The sequence below is a fragment of the Solanum verrucosum genome, unplaced genomic scaffold, assembly GCF_900185275.1.
Source record: "Solanum verrucosum unplaced genomic scaffold, falcon-dt-bn FXZP01000143.1, whole genome shotgun sequence".
In the NCBI taxonomy this organism is placed as follows: Eukaryota; Viridiplantae; Streptophyta; class Magnoliopsida; order Solanales; family Solanaceae; genus Solanum; species Solanum verrucosum.
In genome coordinates this window covers 279,432-299,207 of record NW_026020238.1, presented here as the reverse complement: position 1 = coordinate 299,207, position 19,776 = coordinate 279,432, and the positions used below count along the sequence as shown (strand labels likewise).

The 19,776-nt window shown below is 37.3% G+C and overlaps 1 protein-coding gene across 1 annotated transcript; it reads right to left on the bottom strand.

The window, feature by feature from the left end:
• Nucleotides 1-396: 396 nt before the first annotated feature.
• LOC125832791 (uncharacterized) lies at nt 397-8,419 on the bottom strand. Its single transcript, XM_049511985.1, has 4 exons — nt 8,280-8,419; nt 7,942-8,198; nt 4,708-4,790; nt 397-531 (listed from the first exon to the last, which is right to left on the bottom strand). The coding sequence occupies exons 1-4, from the start codon at nt 8,417-8,419 to the stop codon at nt 397-399; spliced, it is 615 nt and encodes a 204-aa protein (XP_049367942.1).
• Nucleotides 8,420-19,776: the final 11,357 nt, after the last annotated feature.

Sequence of the window (19,776 nt, the reverse complement as noted above, 5' to 3'; positions counted from 1 at the left end):
CTTCTTTTGTAAGGTTGAATAATTCTACACATTTTGTTTTCTGGTTAGGCAGACTTTTCATACCTTTACATATAAATTCACTCTGAATAACCATTTTCTCCTAATACACTATATTGTGTATTCTATTTCTATATCCATAGTATTTATACACAATTAGTTAGAGATGAATTAATTATATGGAAATCCACATATTAGACATGATGGACAAATACCTAGTTGAATTAGGATTAAGCAGCATCAAAGTAAATTGTACATAAATTATTGACCACAATCAAGAAACTATTTAATTTCATATTAAATCTATGAAAATAAAATTAATTTTTTGTGCAAGTATTGTACAGTAAAAAGAAGGCGGCATGTATATAAGGTATTACACAAGCTTCCTCTCCAATTTATTCATTCATTAAAAGCTTCTTGAATCATCATCCCCGTCTTCCTCATCAACCTTGACAGTGACTTGTAATATTCCTCTTCTTCAGAGTTTCCATCAGCTACTTCCTTGTGATAAGCTTCATTGCTCTTATGGTATTCCTCCATACCAGATAAAGAGCTTTTTCAGTCCTTATTTAGATTCCTCTGTAAAGCAAATAGTCACCATTCGATGTCTTTTTCCAATCCCTATAAAGATTCCTGTTCTTACAAGTTACTATTTGAGGTTGACGAGGAAGATGGGAATGATGATTGAATTAGTTTTTCATGGATGAAGAAATTGAGGGAGGAAGCTTGTGTAGTACGTTCTATCATGGCTTTTTCTGTTTATCAAATAATACTTGCAAAACTGTTTTTGTTTTTGTTTTCTGAGATTGAAGATGAATTAAAACTATTTCTTACACAGGTCAATAGTTTATGTAGATTAAACTTTGATGCAGCTTAATCATAATTCAACTTGGTGTTTGTCCTTTATGGCTAATACCTGAATTTCCATCTAATTAACTAGTCTCTTGCTAATTGTATGTAACTAAAACAACTAAAGAAATTGAATACAAAGTACATTGTATTAGGAGAACGTGTTATTCAAGGTGATCTTTTACCACTTGAATACACATATAATATACATGCTTTATATACGGTAGATATGCTAGCACTGGCTCCGTCAACTTCATGGTTAACTAATGAACTTTCTGAACTGGACAAACATTTGATTATTTTGAACTATAACCAAAACAAGGTAATGTAGAGATAGGTATACAAGGATAAAACAACAATGAAAGTTGTGATGGGGCTCTATTCACTTGCTAAAAGACTTCAATTCCAAGTTGAGAGGTCAAATGCTATCAAGTAAGTTTATCGGTACAATGGTGTGTTTATTACTAAAAATTGATTGTATGTTTTCTTTATCTTACTATTTTTAATGAACTAGTGTATTTTTATTTTCAAAATGTAGTTGTAGACATCGAAATTTTATTGGACTCTACAAGACGTGTATTTGAGTCGAGACTCTACAAGGTGTGTTCAGTTTCACTTAGGGATCTTGGAGGATACTCAACACTATACCCTAATTCATGCCTATGTGAAGGGTCTTATACTCTCTTGAAAACTGATCTAAAAAAAATATCTCATAAAATCTTAGATATTTATAAAGATCATGAAGATCTTGAATATTCAATAAATTATATATATATATATATATATATATATATATATATATATGCTAAATGAAGGTGTTATATTGGTGCAGTTTTGGACTCATCAGCAAATTCGAAGTTACTTAAGTTGTACGACGTTATTGGGATGTTCTATTCTGGAGGGGACATGTTGGGAGATATACTGTTGGATCGGTGTAGATTATGCCACAATGGGCTTGAATCTCCTTAAATTAGAGAAAGAATATTTGTGTCTCAGCCTGAATATTATTTATATATTTTTTGTACAGTTTTTTCAATTGTAATTTATTGTAATTTTTGGTATATACACCCAACAGAAAGTTATCAGACGTTATAGTATAAATAGGAAATAGGTACCTGCATTATGGCGAAAGGTCACTATAACTTTTCCCACTCGTAATCACTAATCTGCACAACTTTAAAACTAATTATTTCTATGTTATCTATAATATCAAAAGATCTGAATTAGAAAAACATGTTTTCGAATGCAGCCCAATTCTTTTGTGTGATATGGAAATTAGAAGGAGCAAACCTTTGGCCTCCATACATTCTTTGCATGTATCAAATTTAATTTTGTTGGCTGCATTTTATAGGTCTTATCTTGGTTTTATATCTTCCTCATTTAAAATTTAATAATTTCTTTTATTAGCTCATGCAATATTGTCCCCAGTAAATTTTGTACAACTCACCAATTTAGGCTTCATTTGTTTTCATTAAGATTAAGCATTTGAATCTGAATGACTAAGATCTTGTCTATAGATCTGAATATTGAATGATTAAAAGTCTTTCCCAATCGGCCAATAGCATTTGATCTATTTTTCACTGTTATCCTTTAACTTTGCATTCCTAAAAATTATATACTCTTAGCAATTTTTCCGCAGTGGAGCACATATATAATCTGACAAGTTTTAAGAAGTTAATATCAAATGGATCAATTAAAAAATGATTTCACATGCTGAGACTGAAAAATAAATAACAAAATAAGAATTGTAATTCAAGAATGAACCTTTTAACACTAAAACTATCTAAATCAAACTCATGGACACAGCTGATAAACACTAGCCATGAAAGCAACTAAAACAAATGAAATAAAAAGCTGAGAAGCAATTAACCTCGACGGAGTAAAACTTTCTTCACTGTATTAATAAGAATCTCCAGAAAACTCGCCAGCTAAACTTGAAAACCAAACAAGATTTTGATCGGAGCTCGACCAAAACACTTCGCCAATTCGATTATACCTCCGTTTAGATCTTATTAAGGAGTTGTTATCTTAGTTTGTGGTGAATTAGATAGAGTTAAATGATTTTTTTCATGACATTTAAGAAATGGTGTTTTTTTGATGATCAAAATAGCTACAAATGGTAGTGAAGAAAGTTTTCTTTGATATTCAGTGGTAAGATATTAGGGAAGAAGTGAATTGTGGTTGATGAATTGTTGTTGTGCCTGTTTCGGCTGCTTCTCCCTAGGTCTAAATAGATTAGGTTTATGCTTTTTAGTTTGATTTCATCTAGGATGTTAAAATGAGCCCAAATATAGATAACTTGTTCAACCTGCACATAATTTTATGAGTTGGGCTCAAGATAATTTGAATTGGGTTAAATCTCAAATCATTCAAGTCTTAACCCATTTTAAAATAATCTTCAATTGAGTCCAATTTAATCTTCAATTTCAACTCGTGCTAAGACTCTTTATTTCCATTGATATAATGTGTGTTTCTATAGTAAAAGTATGAATTACTATTTATTTTATATCTTAATTCTAGGATTTATCTACTATTGATGACTTCTTCTTTTTTTAATTTTCTTGAGTTGAAACTCACATTGTGGTTATTAAAGTTAAATAACAATATGTTAAAATTATTGAGATTATGCGGGTCGAATTGGGCAGTCATGACCAAACCCGTTTTTAGCCCATTTGGACCCCAAGTAAACTGGAGCAGGTCACAACCCAACCAATTTCTTTTTCAACCTATTTTAATATCTCCCATTTCAACCAACCCACCCATTTGACACCCGTAGTTTCATTTGTCATGTATGTCTTTCAATTTTATGTGTGTACAAGTATGTACATAAACATGTATTTGTAAAACCCTGAAATTTTTTGAGCTAAGACTCGAACCATTCTTTGTTGTGCGTAATATTTTATCGAGGAATTTAAATTTTTATAGGTGTTAACGTCACTAGATGTAGCACCTCGAGTTCCAAAAAGAACTAAAAAGAAATTCATTCAAGTCATCCGTAAGTTCTTTTCAATTTTGGATTGAATTCAAACGACCATAAATTTTAGCACATAATGAGTTAGGTGGCCCATGAGGTATCAAATCGAAGGTCTCTGAGTCCTCTTTTTGGCACCACCGAGTTTGCCAAATTCCGAGTTTGAATAAGGGATATATGCCAGTTTGAGTTCAACCTATCCGGTTAGGGAAATTTACCCATATTAATGAGGGGTATTTTTGTCTTTTCCTTACCCAATTAGCTTCAAACATTTTTGGTAATATTTTAGGTGTCTAAACTGACTTAGATCAGTTTTCATAATTCAAAATCACACTTAGGATTTTGAGAGGAGTTCGAGAGAAGAAAACTAGGAGGAGTTCAAGCGTTCGCCAAGTTTTCTTGTGAATCGAGGTTTTTTTTTGCCAAATTAAGGTCTGTAAGTGTCACGACCCGAGAGCACCCCCCAAGTCGTAACATGCGTACTCGACCTTTTGGAGGTCTAATACTAGCCCTTAGCAATCTGTCACGCCCCGAGCCTACACCCTGGACGTTGCCGGCACTCGAAGACCATTGCTGGCCCCCAAGCAAACCAATGGCCTTGCTTTCTTAACTCAGCGGAAACTTAACTCGACAGCATAACTCAATGCAATGAAAGGTTATCAAATAACCAACTGATAAAAATCTGGCCAAAAAAGCAACTCGAGTCCCAAAATAGAATATTTACATATATACATATAGATGAGAGACTCAAAACCAACTGACTGACTGTCTATGAAGCCTCTATATCACTGAGATGGATGTTGGGACAGACCCCGCAACATCCTAATAAAACAAAACTAAGAGAACAACAAAATTGAGTCCTCCGGAACACAAAGAGGCTCACCACTGACTCTGGAGTGCTCAGCTGGATTAACGGTGTACTGAATGCTGACCCTGGATACCTGTGTCTCCATCGTCATAAGATGCAGGCCAACTGGCATCAGTACATTGAATGTACAAGTATGCGAGCTGGAACGCTAAACCACAATTTAAGCTTGGAAATAGTACAAAGGAACTCTTACCTTGGCTCTGTTCAACTCATGAGTAACTGAACTCAATATATAAAGCAATAAGACACATGCAATATATAAAGCTTGTAAAATAGTGTAAACAACTTAGTTCGTTAAGGATAAAACGATAACAAACTCAACTCTACTTATATAAAAGTAATATAACTTTAGTGGGAGATTCTTTAACCGACAATCACCACTATGAGCCCTAGTGGTGATACAACGTTTTACCTCACGTTGCGCAAGCCCTCAACATATCTTCTAAAGTCTGAATAGTACGCTCTGCTTGCCCATCAGTCTAAGGATGAAAGCCAGTGCTTAAGTTCACATTTGAACCCAAGCCTTTCTGAAAAGATTTCCAGAACTGTGCAGTGAACTGTGCACCTCTATCTGAAATAATGGAGACTGGGACTCCATGAAGTCTCACCACCTCTTGAATATACAACTTGGCATAATCTTCTGTTGAATTGGTAGTCTTTACAGATAGAAAATGGGCTGATTTTGTCATTCTGTCGACAATCACCCAAATAGAATCATGCTGTCTGCGACACCTCGGCAATCCTGTGATGAAATCCATATTGATCATCTCCCACTTCCATTTTGGAAGTTCTATCCTCTGAGCTAAACCACCGGGCATTTGGTGTTCAACTTTCACTTGTTGGCAATTTGGACACTTAGCAACAAACTCTGCAATGCCCTTCTTCATGCCATTCTACCAATAAACTTCTCTCAAGTCACAATACATCTTTGTAGAACCCGGATGAATGGAGCATCTGGAGCTATGAGCTTCCTCCATAATCCTCTCTCGGAGTCCATCTACCATAGGTACACACAATCTACCTTGAAATCTCAAAACACCATCTCCCCCTTGTTCAAAAGCTAATACTCTTTACTCTTGAACATTTGCCTTCAACTCAAGCAAAATGGGATCTTGGTCTTGTTTCTCTTTCACTTCTGACACTAGTGATGACTCGGCCCTGCTGGTCACTTATATTCCCCCTTTAGCGGAGTCTATAAGGCTTACTCTCAGGTGTGCCAGTCTGTGCACATCTTTTGCTAACTCTCTCTTCTCTTCTTTAATTTGGGCGGTGCTACCCATAGACAACCTGCTTAAAGAATCGGCAACAACATTAGCCTTACCTGGGTGATAAAGAATACTCAGGTAATAGTCCTTAAGTATTTCTAACCACCTCCTCTGTCTGAGATTAAGCTCTTTCTGAGTAAGCACATATTGAAGGCTCTTATGATTAGTGAATATGTCAACATGCACACCATACAAGTATTGACGCCATATCTTCAAAGCGAACACTACAACAGCCAACTCTAAGTCATGGGTTGGGTAGTTCTTCTCATGAACTTTCAACTGTCTGGAGGCATAAGCTATAACTTTGTCATTCTGCATCAAGACACAACCCAAACCAACTCTAGATGCATCACAATACACCACAAAACCTGAGTACCTTCTGGTAAAGTCAAAACTGGAGCTGTAATCAACCTCCTTTTCAATTCCTGAAAGCTTTTCTCACAAGCTTCAGACCATTGAAACTTCACTGTCTTCTGAGTCAACTTTGTCAAAGGAGATGCAATAGACGAGAACCCCTCAACAAACCTTCTATAATAGCCAGCTAATCCCAAGAAACTCCTAATTTCTGTTGGAGATGTGGGTCTAGGCCAATTCTGCACTGTCTCATTTCCGAGTATCAACTTTAATACCATCACCGGACACAATGTGGCCTAGGAACACCACAGACTTAAGCCAAAACTCACATTTAGAGAACTTAGCATACAACTCCTTATCTTTCAAAGTCTGAAGGACTAGTCGAGATGACTAGCATGATCTTCTTCATTCCTTGAATAGATTAGTATGTCATCAATGAAAACGATAACAAACACATCTAAATAAGGTTTGAAGACTCTATTCATAAGGCCCATGAAAGCTGCCGGTGCATTGGTCAACCCAAAGGACTTAACTAAAAACTCAAAATGACCATATCTGGTTCTGAATGCTGTCTTTGAAAATCACATTCCCTTACTCTTAACTGGTGATAGCCTGACCTAAGGTCAATCTTCGAAAAACAAGTGGCACATTGTAGCTGATCGAAAAGATCATCAATCCTCGGAAGAGGATACTCATTCTTGATGGTAACCTTATTCAACTGGCGGTAATCTATACACATCCTAAAGGAACCATCTTTCTTTCTCACAAACAAGACCGGAGCACCCCAAGGTGAGACACTCGGTCGAATGAAACCCTTTTCTAGGAGATCTTTCAACTGCTCCTTCAACTCTTTCAACTCTGCTGGTGCCATTCTATATGGCGGAATAGAGATAGGACGAGTATCTAGAATGAGATCTATGCCGAACTCTATCTCTCTCAGGAGGAATTCCGGGTAGATCATCAGGAAACACTTCTGGAAACTCTCCTACTATAGGAACTGACTGCAAAAGAGGTATCTCAACACTAGAGTCAATAACTCGGACTAAGTGATAGATACAACCCTTTGAGACTAACTTTCTCGCCTTAAGGTACGAAATAAAACGACCCTTAGGCACTGCTGAACTACTGCTCCATTCTATGACTAGCTCATTTGGAAACTGAAACTTAACTCCTCGAGTTCTACAATCTATCGATGCATAACAAGCATGAAGCCAATCCATACCTAGAATGACATCAAAATCTACCATATCTAACTCAACCAAATCAACCATAGTGCTCTTGTGATTGATGAAACAGGACAATCACGATAGACTCTTTCTGCTAGAATAGACTCCCAAACAGGTGTAGAAACACAAAAGGGTTCACAAAGTCTTTTAGGAAGAACATCAAACTTATTTGCAACATAAGGAGTTACAAAAGATAAACTTGCTCCTGGGTCTAGCAAAGCATACACATCAAAAGCAAAGACTTTGATCATACCAGTGACAACATGCGGAGAGTTCTCTTGCTCATGGCGACTGGTGATTGTATAGAGGTGATTTGCTCCTCCACCGGTACTAGAAGTAGCTCCTCTAGGTGCCATCCTGTCTGGTGGGACAATTGAAGAAGATTGGGCCCTACTGCCCAGATTCCACTACCTTGCTTATTCTTTGGGCACTCCTTCATGAAGTGATCCTCTTGTCCACACTTAAAGCAACCCGTTTGGCCTTGACGACACTTCCCTGGATGAACTCTACCACACCTAGCACATGCAAGAACCTGGTTACGTCCTTGTGCCACACTATTCTGAGACTGTGCAGGTCCAACTCTGAAGTTCTGCGAATTCTGTCCAGTGAACTCTCTTTTATATCTGGGTGCAGGTGCACTAGCAGATGATGGAACAGGTCCCCTTTTCCTTTGTTGAAAGGACAGACGGTTCGCATTACCTTTCTGCTGCCCGGACTCATTACTTGTCTTAGCTCTCTTATTTCTGAACTTTTCTCTGTCCCTTAGCTTTTCTTCCTTAACTTGCTGCACATAGACCATCAACCTTGATATGTCCATGTCCCCAATAAGCATTGCAACCCTACCTTGTTTACTCGACAATCGAGACAGTCCAGCAACAAACAAACTCATTCTACTCCTCATGTCCGCAACCATCTCCGGAGCATAATGGGAGAGTTTTGTGAACTTCATACTGTACTCATTAACACTCAAAGACTCCTGCTTAAGTGTGAGGAACTCACGTACCTTGGCCTCTTTCAATTCTTGACGAAATAAATGCCCCAATAAAGCTTCCTTAAAACAGGCCCAACTCGCAGGTGGTGCATTCTCAACTCTGCCCCCTTTCCATTGGTCGAACCAAGTTCTAGCAACATCTTTCAATTGATACGCAGCTAGTTCAACCCCTCAGTATCTGCCACATACATCACATCGAAAATCTTCTTCAACTCCTCAATGAAGTTCTCTGGCTCCTCAGTAGTGCTTGAACCCATGAAACTCGAAGGATTCATCCCCAAGAACTCACGAATCCTAGAAGTGTCAGCTCCTTCCTGTCGAACTCCCCTTTACTGACCAATCTGATTTGTTATAGCTTGACTCAGAATTCTAGTTGCCTCTCTGAACTCAACATTAGAAACTTCCCCTTGTGGTTGCACTCCCGGGGCATAATGTAACTCTTGCTCATCAACATAACGTCTAGGAAGATGCCCTCTGCCAACTCTTCATGGAGGCATGACTATCTGAAACACGCGCAAGCATGAATTAGAAAGAAACTTTTTAGAGATCAACTCTATCGCACGAAATGAGTGTGAAAGAAGTGAGAAATCTTCCTAAATGTTGCAACCTCCCAATTATAGATGTGGCGTGCTTCACACCGATAACTAGGACTCTAGAGACACGACTTCATAGACTTCCTAGGACTCTGGAACTTGCTCTGATACCAAGTTTGTCACACCTCGAGGCTACACCCTGGACGTGGCTGGCACTCGAAGACCATTGCTGGCCCCCAAGCGAACCCTTGGCCTGGCTTTCTTAACTCAGCGGAAACTTAACTCGACAGCATAACTCACTGCAATGAAAGGTTATAAAATAACCAACTGATAAAAATCTGGCCAAAAAGGCAACTTGAGTCCCAAAATAGAATATTTACATATATACATAGATGAGAGACTCAAAGCCAACTGACTGACTGTCTATGAAGACTCTATATCACTGAGATGGATGTTGGGATAGACCTTGCAACATCCTAATAAAACAAAACTAAGAGAACAACAAAATTGAGTCCTCCGGAACACAAAGAGGCTCACCACTGACTCTGGAGTGCTTAGCTGGATCAACGACGTACTGAATGCTGACCCTAGGTACCTGTGTCGGCATCGTCATAAGATGCAGGCCAACTGGCATCAGTACATTGAATGTACGAGTATGCGAGCTGGAAACCTAAACCACAACTTAAGCTTGGAAGGAGTACAAAGGAACTCTTACCTTGGCTCTGTTCAACTCATGAATAACTGAACTCAATATATAAAGCAATAAGACACATGTAATATATAAAGCTTGTAAAATAGTGTAAACAACTTAGTTCGTTAAGGATAAAACGATAACAAACTCAACTCTACTTATATAAAAGTAATATAACTTTAGTGGGAGATTCTTTAACCAACAATCACCACTATGAGCCCTAGTGGTGATACAACGTTTTACCTCACGTTGCCCAAGGACCATCCTATACCTTGCCGTGATATAGGAAGCTAACTTTACTAAGTGTATCCACTAGTTTAACTTTACGTGATCATCTAAAAAGTATGACCGGTTAACTCCCATGTTGGCGCATGGTTATTATGGAGAGTTGAGTTAATATGAACTCGTGTCCCCAATTCGGTGCTCAAGACTACTCCCAAAAATACTTAGCTCATAAGTGTTTTAAACACATCTTTCTTTATTTGAGATAATTACTCAAAACTTTGCCCGAAGGTTCACTTGGAATCGATGTTCCTTTTTCTTGAAAACTAGTCCAAAGGCTCTTTTGGAATCATAGTTCCTTTCTTACTCAAATGTAAAAACATTTAGAAACTTCTTTGGGAATACATAGTTCCCTAATAACTTTTGAGAAATGAACTCAATTGGCAACTCTTGACTCTTACTCTTTACTTGACTTGAAACCTGCGCCTTAAAATGAAGTTAAAACATTCAACAAAGACTCTTGAACAACATTAAAGACTTACCTTGACTCACTTCTTTAACTTCTAAACTCAACTCTTAACTTCACTTGACTTGGAAACTAACTCTCCTTGAATTTGAATCATGAATTCAAGGTGTTTGATCACGTGTTATGGAACAGTTCTTGACGTTTAAACGTACCTTGGGGTGTTGGAAACAACTAGGGAACATAGGTACAATACCTAGGAACATGCATGAGAAAGTGGGGAAGGAATGGGAAGACTTGGCGCTCTGAGAGGCGCGGAGCGCCAGACCAAAAACTTCAGAAGGGTCTGGTTGGGGCTCTGGTAGGGGCGGCGCCCCAAGGGCTGGACCTCAGAGTCCCTTTTGGGGCGCGCTGGCTGGCGCGACGCCCCAGCCCTTTTTCCCGAAAACTTGACTTTTCTCCTTCATTTTCCAACTCTAAACCTCCCATACCTTCAATGGTTTCAACCCCAAACACTAAGGATCATAAAAACCCTCAACATACACTAGACCAACAAGAACTACAACACAACACAACTACAACTTCAACAATTCCAACCAACAACTTCAACAAACATAATCAATCTTTTCTCGAAATTAAACGAGCTTGGCGTGTGGGGGAAAGAACCAGCCCAACACTATGAACTCACATACCTTAATAGGGATCACCCCTGAAGAAAACCATGACGATCTTTACGAAGTTTGCTTCTTCTTCTCCTTTCTCTCCTTTTCTCTCAAGAACCCTAACTCTTACTCTTTTAAAAAGGGAAAAACTGATCAAAAATCAGTCTTCCACCTTAATATATATCCAAAGACAAGGCTAAGGAAAAGACCAAAATATCCTTACAAATTTTCAGACGGATTCCCTGCCAATTGCCCAATTTTCAAAGGGCATAACTCGCTCATACGAACTTGAAAACGAGCAAACTCAGCGGCGTTAGAAAGACCCTTCCACGGACTTTGCAAACCTGGCAGGAACTACACCTAGATCATCCTGAGCTAGGAGTTATAACTATTCAAAGTTGGCCAAAAATTCATTATTTTCCATACTTAGCTAAATTTTCCCGATTTTGAATTCTTTCCAAAAATGAAAATTTCCAATTCTAAGCCTCTTCATAGTTATTTCAAATTGTCGGATGTTACACAATCATCAAATTCAGTAATAAAAACCGTAAGGAATAAAAAACAATTTTTAAAACAAATCCATAATACTCATAAGATCTTCAAATGTAAAGAAGTAGAATTTCTAAATCTCATGTACCATCTTAGACACGAATAGAACATATTATGGACACGACCCTTTACAACAATAGAAAATATAAGTCTTATACAATGTCTAAATGGAAATGCATAACAACTATGTCCTCGAATATATGAGGACATACCAAACTTCTTGAGAAGAGTCAATATCCCAAGCTTCCTCAAAAGATCTCCTTACTTTCCACCACCTACACTTGTAACAATATAGAAATATGGAATTAGTACAATAAGTAATAAGTATGATGACCATGCAAGAAAACATGCACAACGGACATTTACAAGGAATGTATGCTTTTAAGACCTTCTTTATCAAACCTTTACAACCACAAGCATAAACCCACATTTCAAGTCACCATTAACAAATAAGACCATATTCACATCATTTACAACTCAATTAACACAACTGTACAATACTTAAACAAGATAGCAAAGTAATTCCTTCATTACCATTTAAGCCTCTATCGCAAGTCACCCTAAGCCACACTTAAGTCAATAATGAAGTGACTGCCCATACAACCTCTTCATATACACCCAAGTGTTCCTAAGAGTTACCATATACAAGGGTTTTATCATTATATTATAACATACTAAGTCAACATTCTTATTAAAACCATTTAAGAGACACACAAACATATAGGGGATAATCACATTCTAGCCCTAAGGCTTAGGGAACTCACTTAGCATTTTCTAAGCCTACTCGTGCCATGTGTAGATAGCATCCCATACTACTACCTACACGTTGTAGAACCTATCCAATACTAGAGTGCACATCCCATATGATGGAAATAGGCCTTAACCGACATAGACCACACTAGCAAGGTATGGAATCCGGAGTCTATCCTACTCCGTGGAGGTTGTTCTACTTGCCAAGGGTAGAACTAAAAGCAACCCATGTTGGCACATGGTTTAAGAGATGTCCAAGGATGTTCATTGTGCCTAATCTCATGCTCAACTAGGCCACCATCCTAACCACATCCACTTGGTGCTTAGCCTTGGTTTCCATAGAGTATTCAATCACATATGTACTAGATAGGGTTCCTTTTCTAGTTCAACCAACTCATTGTACCTCTTCCCAAGAAAGGCACCATTTCTTAGTCATAGCCAATCTAGGTTCATAACGATAGCTCATTTGACTTTCTTAGATAAGGATTTTCATGCCATTCCGGCTCCATCCATCTCTAAGTCTATCATGTCACTCAAGAAGGGAACATCACCTTAAAGCCCATCCTTCAAGGTTATACATTTACTTAGGAAAGCTAGACTCATGAAAAAGGCACTATGCTTAAGTCTACCAATTCAAGTCTTGGCCTAGAATTCCTCTTTTAGCATTTATAGGAAGAGCTCCATTACTAAGTCATAGCCCAACCCAACATTCATATATATAATCAAGCTTTCATGACACAAGACAAGATACTCAAGTCTAGCATATGAGCTACAACATCATCTTATAAAGACTCATCATAGTCCATCATTACCACATATCACCATTTCAAGAGAAACATGCTTTCACATTAGCATAATAACACTTTATACAATATCACATTAATACCATTAGAATATCTTCACATTATAGCTTCACACAAACTTTACATATAGCCTCATATGTGTATACTAATACAACAATATAATAACACTCATATAATACTCTTCATGGCCTCAATTCACAATAATACAATATTCCAACATTATACAGCAACTTCACCAATGCCTTCATGGCTACAATTCACAATAATACCACACAAGAATAAGATATAACACTTCCACCAAAGGTGGATTCAACCTACCAACAACAATCAATTCAATAAAGAGAGTTCGAGCTTTCTTACCATAATCCAAAGCCATAGCCAAAATCACCAAAATCCAAGCAATCACCAATACTTCACCCATAAGGCTTACCACCCTTAATTCACCCATTATCAACAATTAATCATGAATAAACATTAAACAACACAAGAGATATCAATACAATTGACTTTACACATAATTCCATAAACTTTGAATTTATAGAAATAGACCCACTTCATAGCAAATTTTAGGGTTTTGTAGAAGACAAGGGTTCATGGAGTATTTCATTCGAAAAGCACAAAAAAACATCAATTAATCCATATCCAGACGTTTCAAATCATTTTCATGCAAGAACCCTTGATAGAATTCAAAAATATGCTTTTAGTCACTTTTTGAAAACATTGTAAATTCCTTTGAAATTGACTCTAGGATGAAGATGAGTCCTAGATGAAGAGCCACCATACCTCAATTGATGAAGTCCCAACGAAATTTGATGGAAGAAACCGTCAATTTGAAACCCTAGATCTCCACCTTCTTCTTCCTTGAACTTCAGAGAACTTTAGAGAGAGAAAGTCTTTGGGAGTTTAAATTGAAGAATGAATTTCAAAAATACCTTTTAAATGTTCTAACACCTTTAAAATACCTAAAATAAGGTAAAACAACCGTCCATGCATTTAATTGGCCAAGGGTGGAATTTACCAAACCACCCTTGGTTTGGCAGATTTTTGGATAGCAACATAGTGCCAATTGATGGCCAGCATCCACGGACCATGGATGGATTGACGGCCCGTCCTGGCTGCTCATCAAAAGGGTCAGTGAGGGTGTTGGGGAGGCTTTGGTGAGGAGACTAAGTCTCAACTCACGAAGCCAATCCACGCCCCGTCAATCCATTGACGACCCGTCAATGGGGCTCGTGGATGGCTGCTGGTTTTGACAGCTTTTAGGTCAGTGTTTGGGTCCTCTTCAAAGGCCCTTAAGGTGGTCCTTGAGGAGTCGTACCCGGGCGTTTTGACCCTAGACATGCTCATCTGGACACTAGGGTCACTTCCACTAACCTAAACTTCAAACAACACTCCAAACTATGACAACACATCAAGCACCAATACTAGGCTAGTCTTCGAACGTCATGGAAGTCTCTTGATGTTTGACTTCCAAATACACTAAACTAACATTACACACTGCCTAACTACCATACACACTGATTTTAACCACTAAAAACCACATAACCAATCGACAACACACATGAGAGACTGTAGCTTACCTAGTTCATTTTTAGGGTTGTTATAGTAAGCTTCCATAGTGTTGGGTTTTTTTACCCTCACGCCAATCATGTAATCTTTTACCCATGAATTCATTCTTGATGTTGAATCGTTGAGTTCTTAAGAAGTTCTTGAATTTAGTTGGTAATAGCGTGTTGTTTTAAGTTCTTGAGGCGAGGGTTGCGAATGAGTTGAGTCAAATGATTATTCCTTCTGTGGGTTTCGCTTAAATTGTTATTTGTTATAAGAATTTGTGAATTTTTACCTTATATTTGCAATGGGTATAACTTGAATAGAGTTTTGGAGAGAGAGAAATGACCGGGCAAAAATAGGTTTGAAGCTCCGCGTCGTAGAGGCCTTTTAAAAATTTAGTCCCCAGAAAAGTACCCCTCTCTTGGCATCATGTAGTGGATGTAGACTCCACTATCCCAAAATTTATTTCACGACCAAATATTGTAATTATTCTCCGTGTCGCGCTCTTGCTCCCAAGTATGTGTCTTCACTCGTTTCTTATTATCAACTATCTATACCCATCTAATTATTGAGAGACCTTACATCCTAATGATGATTCTTGAACACATATTTCAAATTCAAGATTGAGTTGAGAGTAACGTTCAAGAGAGCCTTTGAGTCAAATTGTGAACCCCTTTGAGATCAACTATCGATTTGAGCTAAGTTTTGAGGAAGTAAGTATGAGAATGAGAAGAGTTGTACACATGAGATCTATGTTGTCATTTAGACCCTTGAGTGAAGTTGTTCATGTCCATAATTTCCGCATCAACTCTATGAATGGAGTGTTCTTAGGATGAGGAGTATCTTCGAGTTCTAAGTTCTTGAGTATTGAATTCCTAACCTTTTTGAAACTATATTTCATAATTATAGGATTACCATATGTTATACACGTAGGTCCTTGAGTTGAGTCGGCCATGCCTATAAATTTCGCATGAACCCTATGAGTCAAGCATTCTTTAGATGAGAAGTGTCATTGAGTCCTTGAGTTTTTAACTTATTGAGTTCTATAAATCCTTGAATGGAGTCGTTCACGTTCATAATTCAGTATGAACTCTATTTTGAGAAGTCATTTACAATTATTTATAATCTGTTTAAAGACTTGAGTAAATAAGTATGAGGACGAGGATAGGCAAGTTTAATTTTTCAAAATGAATATAAGAGAACTAAGTATTTCCAAGAGTAAATATTTTTACATTTAAAATGAGAGGAAATTTTGATTTCCAAATGAGTTAATGAGGAGTTTTGAACACTATCTCTTTTAAGTGAACCTTTTGAGTAATAATCTCCAAGTTTGAGGAAGAGGAAATGTTTTTAAACATATGAGCATGAGTTATATTATTGTGAGTAGAATAGAGCACCGATATAGGGGATAATTCGGACAACTCACAGCCCCCATAAACCATGTATGCCAACATGGGTAAAGTGTCATACTTTTTAGATGATTCCTTAATGATTTTTAGCATAGCTTAGTGGGTCCACTTAGTTGAGGATGTCCTATACTCCGTCAAGGTATAGGAGAGTTCTGGCAGTATGGGCAAGATGCAGTATCATCACATAGCTCATAGTGATGGTTGTCAGTTAGAGAATCTCCCAAATAAGAGTAATGCGTTTATTATTGTATTTTCATATACATTTGAGTTATTAGCTGTTTTTTGAAGGTTTCATGTATACAAATTCTTTTTTTGTTATTTTCATTTTGAATTGAGTATCTTGAGTTTGAGTTGAGTATCCTGAGTTGAGTTGAGTATCCTTGAGTTGATTTGAGAATTCTTAAGTAGAGTTGAGTATTCTTGAGTCATATTTAAGTTGAGAGGAGGTGAGTATATCTTCCTTATTATTAGTTCAAGCTTATACTTATGTTGTAGAGTTCCCCTTACATGCTCGTACATTCCATATACTGATGCCATTTTGCATGCATAGTTTTATGATGCAGATATAAGTATTCAGGATCATCAACATGCATTTCGTTAAGGTCATGGGATATTCCAGTCAGCTTTGGTGAGCCTCTTTACGTTCCACAGGACTTCACCTTTAGCTCACAGTTAGTACTTTTTTGATATCGTGGTTCTTGTCTCGATATCCTCTTATAATAGTAGAAGCTTCATAGAGAGACATAGTTAAGTAGTTTTCAGTATTTACCTTTTTTTGTGGTTTGTACAAACTCTGAGTTTATCTATTGAGTATTGTTCAGACTTTTTAAAGTTGAGTATTTGAGTTTAATGAATATAATAAAGTTTTTAGGCTTATGTGTGCTTGAGTTAGTCTTCCGCTTGTAGTCAGCAAGGATGAGGGTTCATTTAAGAGCCAACAGTGGTTCTCAAGTGCACGCCACATCCAGGGTGTAGGCTCAGCTCATGACAAACTTGGTATCAGAGTGAAGAGTTCATGTGTCCTAGGGTGTCTATGAAGCCATTGCAGTAGGATCTTATTTATGGTTTAGACGGACCCACTTCTATAAATGAGGGACTACAGACATTTAAGAAAAGTTTCCCTTCTTTCATACTCCAAATCGTGCAGTAGAACTGTGTCATAAGGATCTTATTCAAACTCATGCGTTTCTCAGATCTATTCGACTACCTCTCATACTAGAGGTGGTTGAAAAGCAAAGTCAGTTCTTTATCGATGAGTTGCTCTTAGCAAAAGTCTTGAGTAAGTCATGAGACTGTAGAGGGGCTTGAGAGAAGCCTCTAAGTGAGTTTAACAGTGGAGATTCGAAAGGATGAACTTGTCTTCATGTAAATCGTGCATTTGAGCTAAAGCGAATTGTACTCTCTTCTCTAAGCCTTGGTTCAGCTGAGATCCTTATGAGGAAGTATGTTTAGAGCTTGGGTAATGTTTTCACCTTAAAAGATACTATGAATTATGATGTTAAAGAGGGCCCTTAAGTTAAGAGAAACGCATGCAGAGGTATAGAAATCCATAATAGGGATATAGTGATGGGAAAAATATGTTATTGCAATCATGCACCCAGTCAGTTATAAGTGATGAGTTCCTTTGTGAGTAGAATAAGGAATAGTAATGTTGTAGAGAGTTTTTGATAAAAGGAAGATGAATAGTTACTAGTCAGGAGGAGATAGAGTATACTTTTAACAAGAATCGAGTTGATGTCGATGTGCCATCGTGTTAGAGAAGACTAAATATATGTGTGGAACCAGAGAGTTGAGTATTCATGAGGTAATAGACCCAAGCTAAGCTTATGAAATTTGAAGGGGGGAAACCCCATGGTATTCAGAAGATGATAAAACTATTTGAGCAGTAATGGCAGTAAGTGAGTATATAGTACTTAAGTCGTGAAATTGAAGGTGAAGGTAATTTGTAGGTAGGTAGATGGAAAGCCAAAGATTTCCTACTAGTCATGAGTTGAGTATCCTTGAGTCGAGTTGAGTATTCTTGAGTCATATTGAATTGAGACGAGGTGAGTATGCCTTCCTTATTATAAGTTCGACCTTCTAGTTATGTTTCAGAGTTCCCCTTACATTCTTGTATATCCCATGTACTGACACTATTTGGCCTGCATCATTTCATGATGCAGATACAGGTATTCAGGATCATCAACATGCGTTTCGTTGAGGTCATGGGATATTCCAGTCAACTTTGGTGAGCCTTCTTACATTCCGGAGGACTTTACCTTTATCTCATAGTTATTAGTTTTGATATGTCGTGGGTCTTGTCCCGATATCCTTCTATAATATTAGAGGCTTCATAGATTTTGAGTTCTCTTTACAAACTCTGAGTTTATCTATTGAGTATTGTTCAAACTTTTTAAAGTTGATTATTTGAGTTTAATGAATCTTATTCACTTTTAAGCTTATGTATGATTGAGTTAGTCTTCCGCTTGTAGTCCGCAAGGATGAGGGTTCGCTTGAGGGCCAACAATGATTCTCGAGTGCCGGCCATGTCCAGGGTGTAGGCTCGGGTCGTGACAGTGTCAAATTGAACAAATAGACACACACACGTCCTACATGGTATAATACATTTAGGCCTCAGGTAGCACACAAAATTTCCTTGTAGGATGTCACGTAAGATGAATGTGTCTATTTGCTTAATTTTATACATGTTTATGTGTCTGCTAGTGCATACCCAAAGTTTGAGGGCATAAGCTGAAGCCAAGTTGAAGGACAAATTTGTATATTATACCTTTGTTTTATATTCTAGGTTTAGGGTGTAATGTGATATATTTGTTGGGGGTCTAGTCTTTCTAAAATGTCCTTATAAATGTTGGATAAGATCAAAGTGTTTGGGGAGGAAGAATAAAATATCACCCCCTCCCATAAATATGTTTTTGATAAAAATTAGATGAAATTTACCATGTCATCGTGCTCGATCTTTTGATTATTTTTTCTGTATAAAAATAACCAACAATTAAATACTACCTAAATATTAAATATAAGAGAACTCACAGAACATATTTTTTGTAATTTGTTTTTGGCATAATACATAAATATGACCCTTGACATGGAATCAACTGTCAACTATGGCCTTTAACTTTGGGTTTGCACAAGTAGGCACTAAAACTTGAATATAATTGAACAAATAGACATATGCGTCCTACATGACAATTTTGTGTCCTACGTGGCGTTCTATGGTTATTATGCCATGAAGGACACATGTGTCTACTTGTTCAATTTTATACAAGTTTAAGTGCCTACTTTTTGACACTAAAAGTTGGAGGTAATAGTTTTCCGCTGAAGCTAAGTTAAGGGTCATGTTTATGTACTATGCCTTTTTTTCCTCGCAAAATAACGCATTAAAAAAACACGATACTTTTTGTTATTTTCAATTTTCTCAAGTAAAATCTACTAAAAGGTGAAATAAAAGTTAAGAAAATTATATTTAAAAAAAGGAATTGAAACTAAAGAAGGGTAAAAATTGACGTGTCTACGCTACTTATTTCATAACTAACATTGATTCTTTCCATGAATCCTCGATTGAAATATTTAGGTGGGGGAGGGGGGGGGGGGGGGGGAGTCTACAATTTTATTTTTTTAAAAA